General features: G+C 34.7%; 1 protein-coding gene across 1 annotated transcript in view; it reads right to left on the bottom strand.

The window, feature by feature from the left end:
• Positions 1 to 5680, bottom strand: part of LOC111086143 — a 40947-nt gene extending 35267 nt beyond the window's left edge. Inside the window, exons 1-2 of the mRNA XM_022387816.1 lie at positions 5584 to 5680; positions 693 to 932 (exon numbers count right to left, since the gene is read on the bottom strand). Of these exons, the coding sequence (XP_022243524.1) occupies positions 693 to 932; positions 5584 to 5680 (337 nt within the window). The remainder of the gene's footprint in view (positions 1 to 692; positions 933 to 5583) is intronic.
• Positions 5681 to 15077: the final 9397 nt, after the last annotated feature.

Genomic DNA, 15077 nt, shown 5'->3' with positions numbered 1-15077 from the left:
GTTAAGGGGATAATAAATGTGATTCTACACACTATCTATCTCTCTAACTAGTTAGTTAATATACAGTTAAGAGGATAATATTTGCGAGTCTACACTATCTCTATCAAGCTAGCTAGTTAGCTAATATACTTTTCTGCAAGTAGATATGTTTCTATTTGTACAATAACAGAATGAAACAATAGCGCCGAAGGGTCTTTCAACTCCAGAAGAAAGTTGTCTGTTCTTTCACAAATTTCACTTATTTTACACGTTTGACAAATTTCTTTTACATCCTTTAGTTTTTTAAAAAATCTCAAATGATGTTTTTTTAAAAAATCTTAATCCGATTTTTCCGGATCTTAAGCAGTAAAGTTCTCCTCATCATTATTCGCTGAGGTAATTAAGCTGAAGTGTGGAGTTTTCACGCGTCATAATGAAGGTTTACTGTCTTGAAACTTCAATGAGTAAAAATTTTTGTTGTTAAATCTGTTGTGCTTTCCCGCTGGATTAGTTAAATTTATAACCATAATTTCTTCATTCTCCTGAGTTTCAGCGAAATCACGCTCTACAGAAGAAATAGAAGCATCTCAAACAAAGATCGGTTCCTTTCAAGCTGTTTGCTTTAAAAACAAGAAAAAGGGAATTCAAGATGCATAGTTATTGAAGTTTTACTCTCTCATATATATCTATTGAAAATAAACATTTTAACCTACCAAACCCGATGGCAGCAATATTTTCTTTGCGTTTGCAACAAGCACATGTTTTTTCTTCAGATAATTGTGATCGTTGAGAAGCAGCTTTAGTAAAAACATCTTCGTCTAAGAGCTCTACTTTAGATTTGCTATGGAGAAAAGTTGACAAAAGCAGAGCTGACATTTCCTCTCGCTCTGCTGCATTATCCTCCGGAATGTCAATTTCCTTCGGTATTTTCCCTTCGTCCCTGAACGAAGAACCTGAAAGTTGAAATAAATGTGAGCGTTTTCCCCCAAAATTGTCGTTTTTTATCTTTTAAAGATGATAATTTATGTAGTGTTTCAAACAAATGACATTCTTTTCGCAGTTTAAATCTTTGTTGTCACATAATAGAAGTAGTTCGGGTTTTCTAATACTGGATACTGGAATTTTAGCTCTCCTTTTCAGAAAATAGAAAAATATTTTCACTTCTGTTTCATCGTTAAAAACATGTTTTTATTGTTGTTTTCGGGGAAAACCTTTAAATTGTAAAAGAAAGTATGATATCTTTATATTTGAAGCCAGTAACAGAAGCTAATTTCACTTTATTAGAGACGAAATATATTTTAAAGTAAAGATTACTAAACTTTCTTTTCTTGCAGGTTACAATCTAAAACAAGACAAGCTAAGCTAAACTCGAGCAGAAAGTGTGCCATAAAGACGAAAACACACGGGAAGAAATACTTACATTGTGTGATGAAATACAAGTAAGAAAAAATAGCAACAATACAATGGGTTTTTCGAATCATTTTGGGATTCTTGGGTTACAAAGTCTGTCAACTAAATACACAGTTCCGAGCCTGAAGTAAGCTTATATGAGGTCTTACAGGAGCGAACGGAATCTTATGGTTGGTAGAGAACGCAGTTGGAAATTGAGAAATGGATTTTTTTTTTTTTGCACAATCTCTTTCTCGGATCCCGGGGCTACAAGAAACAGTAATGCTTTCACCTCCACATATATGCAGAAAACGTACAAGCTATAATTTCATGTGAAAAAGACTAAGCATATGACTGCTGTCTAATATGGCCTTTTGGGCGGTACTTGAGAGTGAGCCCAGCCCACAAAGAACTTAATTCTCACAATTTTAACAAATCGTCTCTCAGCTAGATAACCCTCTTAGTCTGATGAACGATGCGAGTCTGTGAATGAAATTCAAGGGTTTTACAAAATACATATACTCTTTTATTGGGTCATTTTTATAACTAAGAGGAGTAAATGCACCGATTTTTGGGGATCTCTGTCTTCTGGTTGAAATTTCATTCTTTGAGGAAAAGTTCTTTGTTCTGTCAGAGCACCTAGATAGGCCCAGTAGCGACCTCTTCCTAATGAATCACTTTAGAAAAAGACTTATACCTCCTGCAATCGATCTTCTTCGGAACCTTACCAGTATAGGGAATTATGCGTTTTCAAACAATAGAGCATTGCAACAGATATATGATGCTTTCCCGTTTTGTAACTGTTTAAAATGTTTAGATTAAGAACAAAATTTCACGTAAATAACTTTCATCTTAACGCCCTTATATATTTCACTAACTAACCACAATGATTCATTATCAAATAAATTGCGTGTACATTCACTGCATCATGATTCCTAAAGTTTTCTGTTCTTCGGAACAAAGTATCTTTTCTCTCCATAGGTTATTAAAGCAAACTTTACTGTGTTTTTACTCTAGTTTTAATCTTTGTTGTATTCTTTTTATCTGATTATCTTCGCTCTCTCGTCTATGATCCATACAACATATATTTGTTATTATATATCCCCCTCCAAAAAAAAAACAACGAGTTTTGTATTTTGTATTTCTTCTCATTTATTTTTCACCGACTAGTTTATTTAGTGCCATAATCTCTAGTGTGTCAGGCTTTCAAAATAGAATTATATATATGTTGGCGCCAAGAGTTTAGCTTTAAAATTTCCCGATGGTAGCTGAAACAAAAGTACTTCTTTCATAAGACTTATAAAAAAGTTAGATTTTTATTTCGTTATCGGGCCGTTCCTGGCGAACTAGCTAGCGTGCTGGACTATCTATCCGAAAGTTCATGGTTCACGGCTTCTTGCTGCAAAATCGCTCTATGCACTTTGGCACTGTAATTGGGTTATAAGAGTAACGGTCAAATCCCACCATTCAATTAGAATAGCCCAGAGTTGACGGTGGGTGCAGTTGACTAGCTACCTTTCCTCTAGTCTATCTGTTCAAAAATTAGGGATGGTTATCGCAAGTAACTCCTGTATCGTTTTGTGCAGTTATCCGAAATAAACGATAAACAAAATCCTTTCGTTGTTGAGTGTGAACATTTTTAAACAATCAGTTACAAGAAAAATAATCAAACATTATCGAACCATTTTCTCACTATCATTCCAATTCCTTAGTAAAATAACGCTTTCTCAGTGCTCCCCAGTGGCACAGCGGCATGTCTGCGGACTTACAACGCTAGAAACCGGGTTTTGATACCCGTGGTGGGCAGAGGATAGATAGCTCTTTGTGTAGCTTTGTGCTTAAGTTCGAACAAATACTTTTTCAGTAAATATATATATATATATATATATGCAAAAATCGACGTGAAAATTAAATATCTTTAACCGCTTTGTTCATTAACTATATTCCAATTATTAACTCTCACTGGTTTTCTATCCAAATGTTTTACATAGTAAGTATAATTGTATAGCAGTTAGCGAGTATGATCCAATAATAGCAGGTTTCATCCGGATTACATTAATTCGCTCTGTTTTATTAAATTCTATTCGTGCCATTACCAAGTAAAATTCTATAAAGTTTCTCTTAGTACTGAAAGCGTTAATATGAATAAGTATTATGGTATCCCGCTAAAAACAAATCTTGCGTTTAAAAAGTTTTTTTTTTTTAACAGCCACTAAGAGATGATGGACTAATATAAGTGCTAGAAAACAAAATATTGAGCACATTCTTTCTAAAGTAACAAGTCTTATGATTAAGCATAAAAAACTAATGTTTTGAAATTTGTGAACTTCCTTCAAACGGTTCGTAAGAATATTTTTCTCTTTTAGATTTGTTTTTTGTTTGTGTTCATAACTATTACAACGAAAACATAAAACTCTAATAAACCGATCGCTTTTTTACTTTATGGGTTTAATGTTTGTTTGTTTTTTAATTTTGCACAAAGCGGACATTTGTGATTTACCATGCCCGCTTGTTTATTAACATTTCTTTGACTGACGTACAATAATAAGGGTTTAATGTATCATTTTGCAGTTTGGTCTTTTTTTGTTTTAGTTTTTCGAACGCCCCCGGTGGTTCAGTGATAAATGTCGCTAAATTTCGGGGTTCGATCTCTCGGTGATGTCAGCACAAACAGCCCATTGTGTAGCTTTATGCTTAACAACAAACAAACAGTTTTACAAACTTTCGTTCAAATCCACAACTGTGCAATCATTAAACCGAGGGCCCGGCATGGCCATGTGGTTAGGGCGCTCGACTCCTAATCTTTAAACCCAGGGCCCGGCATGGCCATGTGGTTAGGGCGCTCGACTCCCAATCTGAGGGTCGCGGGTTCGAATTCCCGTCACACCAAACACGCTCGCCTTTTCAGCCGTAAGGGCGTTATAATGTGACGCTCAATACCACTATTCGTTGGTAAAAGAGTAACCCAAGAGTTGGCGGTGGGTGGTGATAACTAGCTGCCTTCCCTCTAGTCTTACACTGCTAAATTAGGGACAGTTAGCGCAGATGGCCCTCGTGTATAAAATCATAATCTGTACTTCTATATCTCTTATCGTAGTCAGCACAATTTTTGAAGACAAAAGTAGTTTTGTTCTTTTACATTCTAGTTTGGGCGTGGCCTAATGGTTAGCATTCTCAGTCTGTGAATCTTATGGTTCATTGTTGTTCATGTCTTATTCCCGCTAAAATGCGCACCACATATTAGGGCTGTGGATACACTAAAAGAATAGCATTCAAATCCCACTATTCGGTCTGCAAGAATAACCCAACCTGGTGGTGGGTGGTGTTGACTAGTTGTATTCCCTGTAGTCTGTCACTTCGAAATTATGGAAAGACAGCGCAGATAACATTCGTGTAGCTTTGCAAGAAATTCAAACAAACCCTCTAGTCCATCAGTTCAAAATTTGGTTCGGCAATGTGCAGATAGCTATCTATGTAGCTTTTCGCGAAAATTCTGAAACGAACACATTTTTTTATTCGTCTTTAATTTAACCTGTTAGAATAATGACGTATATAACATTGCTGTCTTATGTTTTTCTTGGGTTTGATAATATTTACTCGAAGTCTCAAAAAAAATAGGAATATACACATAATACTTAGACATGTTTCCGTATCTTATACAGAAACACATATACATTCTTTGATACTGCTTAATTACCAATTGAAACTCGTAATGTGAGGGGAAAAAATTTAATGAGGTAAAACTCTGGGACTTTTCCCTTCGCAAATAATTCTTTTTTTACTGCCTCGGGCTTTCTGGTTTGCTTTGTAGCTGGAGTCGGAAATTCACAATGCTAAAAATGATTTATTGACGCTGTAAAATATCCCTCAGTTTTATCTTATTGTAATGACGTTTCATTGTGTAAACTTTGAGTACGGTACATTAAAATATTTTCATGCTAGCGCTAATCGTTTTGTCAATTTATTAGTAGTAAACTCACTCACACAAGCCAGAAATATAAAAATTTGTGCGAAAGGTACAATTGAAAAGTGAACAGAACATAACATTGAACTGCTTTTAAGTTCTTACCATGTGTATAATTTCTTCTGTACGCTAAACACCATATAGCGAATATTAAAATATACTACTTCTGACCAATTCTGAATATTCTTGTTCTCTAGGATATTACTTCTGATGAACTTACTTTTGAATAACCCTTTTCTCTTAGATATCACTCTCTACAGACTCTTCTCCGAGATCTAATTTCCTACAATCTCTACTGTCTAACATTTCCAATAATGTCTCATCCGATGATTCTTCTTCTGCAAACATTACTTAAGACACTCATTGTCAATTGTAGGCTGTTTTAGCTGTCTAGATATGTTTTAGGGCTTAAGCTATGAAAGCTTACATAACTAGTTACTGAAACAAAGCTAGAAGTCGACAAATCTGAGGAAATTCTTCTAAATATTACTTCCAATAATCCCTCTTTTCTAATATATCACTTTCGACGATCCTTCTTTGAAGTACCATGTCCTTTGGATGATCTTTGTTCTCTAATGGATCAGGCCAAATCCATAAGCCTTTATGTTACTGTTCTCCCTGATAAGTGGGGCCTCTTTGTTAGACGTGAAAAGTTTTAAAACAGTTACTTCATTCAGCACCTATTAGAATTTCTTTTACGTGCATTGGTAAAGTACTATTCCCTTACTGTTTAAGGCTCGACGTGGCCAGGTGGTTAGGACGCTCGACTCGCAATCTGAGGGTTTGAATCCAAGTCCAACCAAACATTCTCGCCCTTTCAGCCGTGGTAGCGTTATAATGTGACGGCCAATCCCACTATTCCTTGGTAAAAGAGTAGCCCAAGAGTTGGCGGTGGGTGGTGGTGACTAGCTGCCTTCCCTCTTGTCTTTCACTGCTAAATTAGGGACGGCTAGCGCAGGTAGCCCTCGTGTAGCTTTGCGCGAAATTTAAAACAAACAAACAAACCATTACGGTTTTCTCTCGTTTGAGATCTTTCTTTTACATAATACTGTAGACAGAGAAATAACACTAAAGGACTTCTGACAAACCCTCTTAGCCAATCCTTGTCTAACATGTACCGAGTGGTGGCTTGTAGCTTTGTTTCAATAACTAGTTGTGTAAGCTTTCATAGCTTAAGCTCTATAATATGTCTGGACAGCTGGCTAAGACAGTCTTCAATTGACAATGAGTGTCAAACTAGAAAAATCGACCCAAGACTGGCTTCATACAAGGCCACTGACTTTATTTTCTTTTTTAACATTTAACACACACAAGCGCACGTAGCATAAACACGTAATCTGGTATTACGGATTCCCCATAAGATATGCTTTATCTTTCTTTTGATTCACAATAAAGTTTTTAATATCGAGTTCTATTCTTTATCTTTTTATCTGCGATAAATATTTCAATATTTTGAGTTATATTTCCGTCTTTTGTTTCATACACAATCTCTTAATATCAAAGTGTTAGTTGTTTTTCTTTTTCACAAAATAAATTTCAATTACCATGTCCTATTTTTTGTCTTCAATAAAAATTAATTGCCCCCTTACAGGGTGCTTAATTACAATAAAGATATTAATGTTTTATTTTGATTCCTCTGTCTATTTAATAAAACATCCAATACAAGTCAATCTCACATAGTACATTAACTTAAAACTGGAATTTTAAAGATACATTTAGAACCATGACGAAATTCGTGAAGAAAATATTATTAGACAATACTTTAACTTAATATTTTTTAGAATAAAATGCAGCAGTTACAAAAATGGTTATATTTTTTCTTTTCCAATAAACAGTCGTTAGTGAAACAATTATAAATATTCGTATGAGCATTACAAAATAGTTTTTTAGACTAAAAGTTCAAGACTTGAGGCTCCTAAGCTGGATCCTTTTGGATTTATTTTGAAGTTGTACTACCGAGATTTTAGTCTGAACAAATTAAAACTTCATCTAATAATAGGTTTGGCTTCCTTTCATTGCGATGACATTTTAGACTTGACACTACACAGACTTGTAGTTTGACTGTGATTTATCCATCGACTCTTTTAGCTTGTATTTGGTTTCTTAAATGTCGGAAAAGGATTATGGTGGTAAAGACGACGTTCAACTTCATCTCACAGATTCCCAACTGAGCACAGTGTGTTGTTGCATTATCATCTTGGATGTGATCATAAACAACAACGTTTAGGTACTCTCTGAATGTAATTCGCCTTCTAAAACAACTAAACGATTCAACCGCTGCCATTACACTATCTCCAGTAGTGTGTTCTAGTGGAAAAACACGCGCAGTGTCAAGTGGATCATGTGGTTGTCTTCATATTTTTACAATACTGTTCGTATAGAAAAGGGTGGACTTCGACTCATCGCACTACATAACATGTTTTTAGTTATTATTTGTTCCCTATTTGTCACCTAAGCATCCCTATTTTATATTGTATCTGTTTTTGGACTGGTTCTCGGCTGCCATATATAATGTCCTTCCCATGTAAGGTTAGAGATGATCAGTTGAATCCTTACCATTGTTAAAGAAATCTGGTAATTGTGACAAGTCTGACATAAATATTCCTTACAATCCCGTCTAATAATCTACGCCCTTGGTCATAAATAACCAGTTAGTAGCAGCCATATTCCCTTTCAATTTCTGCTGTTGATAAACTGAAAACGACAGATGTAGTTCGAGTATTTATGAAGTGCACGTTCAGGTCGAAAATTCCAATTCTAAGTCTAGCTTTTCAGTCTGGGACAAAACACATCTTTCTTAGTAGTCCTATTTAAATAAGAAACCAACTGTATGTATACATTCAGACATGCAGGAGGGGGATTGTTTAATATCGGCAACCTACAAAGTTTGTACTATTTTTTTAAATTTGGTATTTGATCTGATGTTATTTTCCCAAGATTGAATTTAATATTAATATCCAGTGTCTCAGTTAATTCTTCTGAAATCATTAGAGCTAAGTTGTCAAATAATTATTATCATGTACCATAAATCTCTCGATTCATTGCTCCTCATTGGCTCAATGGCAAGCTTGAGAGCTTATAAAGCTAAAATTCAGGCTCAACCTAGCTTTAGGAGCAACGCAGATGGCCTATTGTGCAGCTTTGTGCTTAGACAAACAAAGAAACTCGATTCATTGTAGAGGTCTTTGCATTTCCTTTTTTCTGGTCTAATCTCCATATACATACTGATTATCAACTTCAATTATAGCCTTATGAAAGGCATTTATTAAAGAACAGGTTAAGACACAGCAGTGTATACAATTTGTAGTAATCTAATGGTACATAATTGTTTGTACAACCTTATACCATTAACTTTTATGGACTATCTGTGCTCTAGAAATCGTGAATATCGAATCACTATTTTTAGCGTTATAAACCCTCAGGCTTGCTCCTGAGCCACAGGGAGCTATGAATAGTCAATTGTTTTTATGAAGTTAGGATTTAGAAAAATATTTGAACACGTGAATTGACAAGGGTAAGGCCTGAAACGTATTCAGTAGAAATAAATAGTTTTCCTTTTTTTAATTAATCTTTCTGTTTACCGTTATTTGCAAAATATATAATTTAACACATAAATTCAATTACTTTCAGTGGATATAGATGTCAGAGCAAAATTTGGGCTTGATGTTTCCTTACATAAGCCATATTATGCTAAGATTAAATTGTTAAGCACGGGATAATATATTTTGTTGGCGACGTTCGTGTGCATCATTTACCGGTAGAAACAAGGGAGAAAGTGAACTGATTGTCAAACTCCTAAAATGAAAAAATAAAGTAAAACAAGGGACTTAGAATCCCTCTGAAAGTTTCATGGAGATCAGACGTGGGGAAGTTGAAAATTGTTCGTTTCGGACATACAAATAAACATACAGACGCAAGTCGCTGTCTAATCTAGTATAGATGAGGAAAGTCTGATTCAGCAACAGAGATATCGATACTTTGTTTAGTTTTAGAAAATATTAAAATAAACTCAACGACAATCACCACGACATACAGTTTTATCTTAATTAAACAGTTATTCCAACATGTCAATTATCGCGTTATCGTGTTACTCACACGTGGAAATATATAAAAAAAACATTAAATATATAAAATAAATACATATAATGAAAGTACGCAGTCTTGTTTTGTTGTTATGTGCTGTTTTTGCGAAATAATTCTTTTTTGTATTCAGATTTTCCTTTTCATGATATCGGTACAGCAGTGTTTTTGACTACAACTTACTGTGGATATCTAGAGTTATCAATGTCAGCAGTAGCCAGTTAATGTCTAGAGTGGTTAATGTCGCCAGTAGCCGGTCGATGAACAAGCTAATGTCCAAAATAATGAATGAAATTATAGCACTTTTATCATTAATCAGCTATAGCTATAATGTTGACATTTTTCCCCCACCCTTGGTTAGTGTTTAAATAAACTCTTTTTATACTCGAGATATTCTTAATATAAAAACTATTCACTACACATAATTCGTTTGCTCATGCGCTAAGCATATTGAAATATGAGAAAGGAAAGTTATTCGAACATTTACCAAAGCCTGGTAGTCAATATAAACGGTAAATGTTAGAAATAGTTTCGTTTTAACACTATATCAAACACTAACGATAGAGTACGGTTAATGTTCACACTAACAGAACTCCAGAACATTTCCGTAACACAGACTTTAAAATAATAAATTCTGATGGACTTGGGACAAACAATTAGGTTATACAATGGAAACGTGTGTAACGTATACAGGTAGTTGGGAGACTGAAGCTCCTTAGATGGCAGATCTGTCCACTTAGATACGTGGTTTGGGAGCTTGCAGAATAATAAAAACATACAGCAGGGGAAATCCCTATAGCATGGATATATGTGTGTGTAAATGTGGAAGCTATCAAAAGCTGTACAATCGTGCTCATAAATCGTGTAAAATAACTTCTGAGGTAGTAGTTAAATAAATATCATCATTAGACTAAACTATACTAGATGAACACTTTAACAGGTAGGAGCTAACATGTTTTACTAAACGATATAGCAAAAAGTGTAATGTTATCGTTCGTATTGTCCAATTAAACAGCAGTAATACACACTTGTACTTGACTACCTACTACATCAGTAAGAGTAACGCCGCAAGGTGGCGAACTTGTGTGAATCTAATTATTCTTTATTCTTCTATTAAACAACAATATATTTGAATTTTTAAAAAAATCACTTAATAATTAATTATAGCCCACTTTTTTTCATTGTTCAATAAAACAACATTATTAATGAGTTTAACCAACCAATTAATCAATTAGCATACCCTACAAAGTTTCCGCTTAGTTTCATTGAATTTTTACTACTGTTCCTATAAACGACACATTACGGCGTACCCCCACAAAGTAGCGTTCTTATGCGGTTCTGCTGAACGAAACCAATTATTTTTTACAAATGTCCCCCAGTGAGTCAGCGATAAATTTATGTACTTACACGGCCCGGCATGGCCAGGTGGTTAGGGCGCTCGACTCGCAGTCTGAGGGTCGGGGTTCGAATCCCCGTCCCACCAAACATTCTCGCTATTTCGGCCGTGGGGGCGTTATTATGTGACGGTCAATCCCACTATTCGTTGGTACAAAGAGTAGCCCAAGAGTTGGCGGTGGGTGGTGATGACTAGTTGCCTTCCCTCTTGTCTTACACCGCTAAATTAGGGACGGCTAGCGCAGATAGCCCTCGTGTAGCTTTGCGCGAAATTCAAAAAATATGTACTTACACCACTTAAATATAGGGCTAGATTCCCCTTGGTGGACAGAACACAGGTAACATATTGTGCGGCTTAAAAAAGCAAACAAGAGAGAGAGTATTGAGGAAAGGGTCATTTTACTCAATCCTCTCTTAATGCTATTAATTACCGTTGAGAATCCAGCCTTACCTTAGTTGAGAGCAGCATCATAATGTTTTAAAACATCGTCAGTTTTAAAATGTAATATTAAGAATTCTATGATAATCACAGTTTATCTTTCTTTATTTGGGTAAAGAACATAATTAAGAAATTGTATTAATTCTCATGTGATGGCATCTTAAAAAACATTCGATATTTTAAAATTATAAACAACATATAAATTATGGCTGACAAAATACAGTGCATTAGGATTTACACGAACTTTCTTTTCAAAACAAGGCTGTCCCCCGCTGAATCATTCGTAAATGTACTGACTTCCAGCATTAAAATCCGAGGTTTGATTCCCCGCGGTAGACAGAGTCCAGATAGACTGTTGTGTGGCTTTAAGTTTCAAAATGAGCATAACGAGGGTAGTTGTAAAACATTAATCAGGTTAGAATCGTATATGTCGAAACACAATATACGAGATTTCTTCAAAACTCCAAAATAATATAAGTAGCTAGAAAACTTTTATTTCCTGAATTCAAAGATTTTCGATATTTAATCAAAACCTTTTGTTCATGCACGTAGAAAATTCGATTTATCACTGAGGTTGATGATGTCTTCCCCACCTGGTAACAACTGCTGGTATGATCTTATCACATTGATTTAAAACGTGCAAGATGAAGTCATAAAAAGATAACTTAATGAAATGGATAATTCCAAGATTTCCTGGCTCTCGAGATGCCAAAAAAAGGTTTCCTGATTTTGATAATATTCTTATAAATAAATGCCAATCTTATAATATTATACAAAAATAAATAAAACTTTATTCCAAGCTAATTTTGAAAACAATTCATTGATTGGAGAACTTAACTAGCGTTCAGTTTTATGAATCTTTAGCGTAGTTAAAACAAACATTTCAAACATGCCTTAATAGTTATCTTTTTTTAAGCATTGAAACCCGATATTTAATGGTACAGAAACACGTACAGACAAATTCGATTGGATGTTCTACCCTTCAGACTAAAATTTAGGGAAATTTATAAAATAAGTTGTTTTTATTTGAAAAAAGTCCGTTCAGGTACACTACGAAAAACTAACGCTAGAAGTAGCCTGTTATGAGCATCTTTAGACATATCATTGCAGTGTCGCGTTCTTTGGGGACATTCTCGCGAAAGTCTTCTTTTTTAATATTTAATTTTCTTACATTCTGTTAGGTTGTTGTTAAGCACTAAGCTACACAATGGGTTGCCTGTGCTCTTCCCACCACGGATATCGAACCCAAGTTGGCGTTATAAGCTCCCAGACTTGATGTTGAACCATCGGGAGGGGGGTGCTTATAATATTCTTTTATTATCTTGTAAGTGCTGGGAAAAATTAATTGCACGAAACATTGCTCTTTGTAGGGGGAAAAGGAGGTTAGCTTCTTGAATTTTTGTTTGATTGTTTGTTTTTCAGTAAGGGAGAATAGTTTCAGTCGGTAATAACAACATGGCAGAAATAGATTTACTGATACTGTATCATTTCTAGTAAAATGAACTAATGTTGTAATAACAAAAGTTACTTCGTATATGTAATCAATTATGTTTAATATGACGTGCAGAATTGATAAATTACTAAACCAGCCCTGCAAAGTTCGAATATTAGGTTACCTATAAGCAAGAGTAAAGGTTTAATATTATTTCTAGCTCTTGTTACTAGGGGATGATAACATACATCAACTACGTAGTTTTATGCAGATCATAATAACCTTCCGATTACTTCTTACTTTTTAAATCAAACAATGAACTTTAATACGATTTTCATAATGCGTTTTTAACGCAGTAAGTTAAACACTAATAATATGTGAAGCTTTGAACAACCAATAAATCTGTGTGTGCGTTAATGCTATGAACTTATTCTCTAATGCTGAAAAAACATGGTTAAAACAATTATTTGGACCAATATGGTGAAGATCGTAAAACAAAGAAAAAAAAAAGATTAACTGTAGATAAACTCTATTTTATTTTTTCCCATTGTGGCTCCACAACTTTGATGTGTTTTGGACGTCTTTACGAATAATCTCCTTATTCTGGTAACTAATACATATTACAATAGTATAAAGTGCTCACGAAGAAAAAAATCGACTCACTGGAAATCCCCTGGTTACCTTTAGCAAAAGGAAGAGCTCAACTTTGTTCTTCCATCGGTTTTTGATCCTCTGCTATTCTTTCTCGGTGTGTTATCTGTCATGTTTTTTTTTATCGAGGGGGGGGGACAAGTAATTGTAGAAACCACATGTGCGAATTCTTTGAGACAAAAATCGTTAGATTAATGGAACTGTCACAGTTGAAACACAGCCAGTGAGGATGGCAAGTTTCTTTGGAGATCATCGAACTCTTAAATCTGCCGCCTTATTGGGGAAACCTGAATAATGTGTAATAATATGAGAAAAACGCTTGTACATAATTCATCTTATTAAACATGTGTTCGTTAATCCCATAATGTTTAATTTAATACAGAACTGGTTCTCAGGTCCTTGCCCCTGGTGAATGCCTCTTAATAGCATCGCGAAGAAGTGAAAAATTAAGAGAACCCTATTTAATATTCTGAAATATAGCTTTATATATATACACACACACACACCGAATACTTCTGTATCTCTAAACTCATCTGTATATTTGAATATCAACTGTCTTTGTTTTATTAGTTGTTGGATGTTCGACAATAAATTAATTTTAAAGCAACTGATGTAAAATATACACTTAAGTTTGGAGTTTCTTAATTTAAAGGCGGAAGCACTATAATTACTTTTAAGAATGCCTCGGTTGCATTACTAATTATTATTTGCTGACGTATTTAAGTCGCTCACTCTACTTACTTCAATCCTATCCCATACAGTACCTACAATAACGCTTAAATAATTATCTTCCAAAATTCAAACTACCCCCACCCCACTTCTCTCCATTAACAGAGATCTGGTACCATTTTTTCTAGATATTGAAGCGCTGGAAACATTCAGTTGAATCGATATATTAAATAAAACACATTCGTACTAATTCGCAATGACACACATCGACCTGACATTTGTTGAGAGTACAAACCTAATGGTTTCTTCTCATTATCAAGTCGTGTATCAATGTTAGCCTCAAGAAGAAAGGTACATTTCCGTTCAAATAAAGCACTTTTTTGAAAGACTAGCTTGATTTTCCTAATAAGATAGCCAAGAACTTGATTTATATACTACTTCCTTGTTATTCTGACGAAATCAACCGTGATCTTGCAAGGTGCGTCAGTGCTGGATCTCACCACATCGAAGTGTTTCCGAATGATAAAGACGAGTTTCTTGATTGTTTTTGTATTAAAGGGGCGTAAGTGTTGGCTTTTACCATATCTAAGTGTATTTGTGTATAGATGAGTTTTTTTTAGTAGCTGTGTACTATTAAAGCGATGAAGTGTTTCTGTGTGGTGGAGATGAGTTTATTGTTCGACTTGGTATTATAAGATGTGATGGATCTTCCCACATTGGAGTATATCCATGAGGTCAAGATTAGTTTACTAATTAGTTTTGTGCTACAAAAAGCGTCAGTATTAGATCTTTCCACATTGGAGTATATTCATGAGGTCAAGATTAGTTTACTAATTAGTTTTGCGTTACAAAAAGCGTCAGTATTGGATCTTCCCACATTGAAGTATATCCGTGTGGTAAATATAAGTTTACTAATTGGTTTTGCGTTACAAAAAAGCGTCAGTATTGGATCTTCCCACATTAAAGTATATCCATGTAGTAAATATAAGTTTACTAATTCGTTTTGTGTAACAAAGAGCGTCAGTATTGGATCTTCCCACATTGAAGTATATCCATGTGGTAAAGATAAGTTTACTAAT

The sequence above is a fragment of the Limulus polyphemus genome, unplaced genomic scaffold, assembly GCF_000517525.1.
Source record: "Limulus polyphemus unplaced genomic scaffold, Limulus_polyphemus-2.1.2 Scaffold880, whole genome shotgun sequence".
Classification (NCBI taxonomy): domain Eukaryota; kingdom Metazoa; phylum Arthropoda; class Merostomata; order Xiphosura; family Limulidae; genus Limulus; species Limulus polyphemus.
This window is presented reverse-complemented; position numbering and strand designations above follow the sequence as displayed.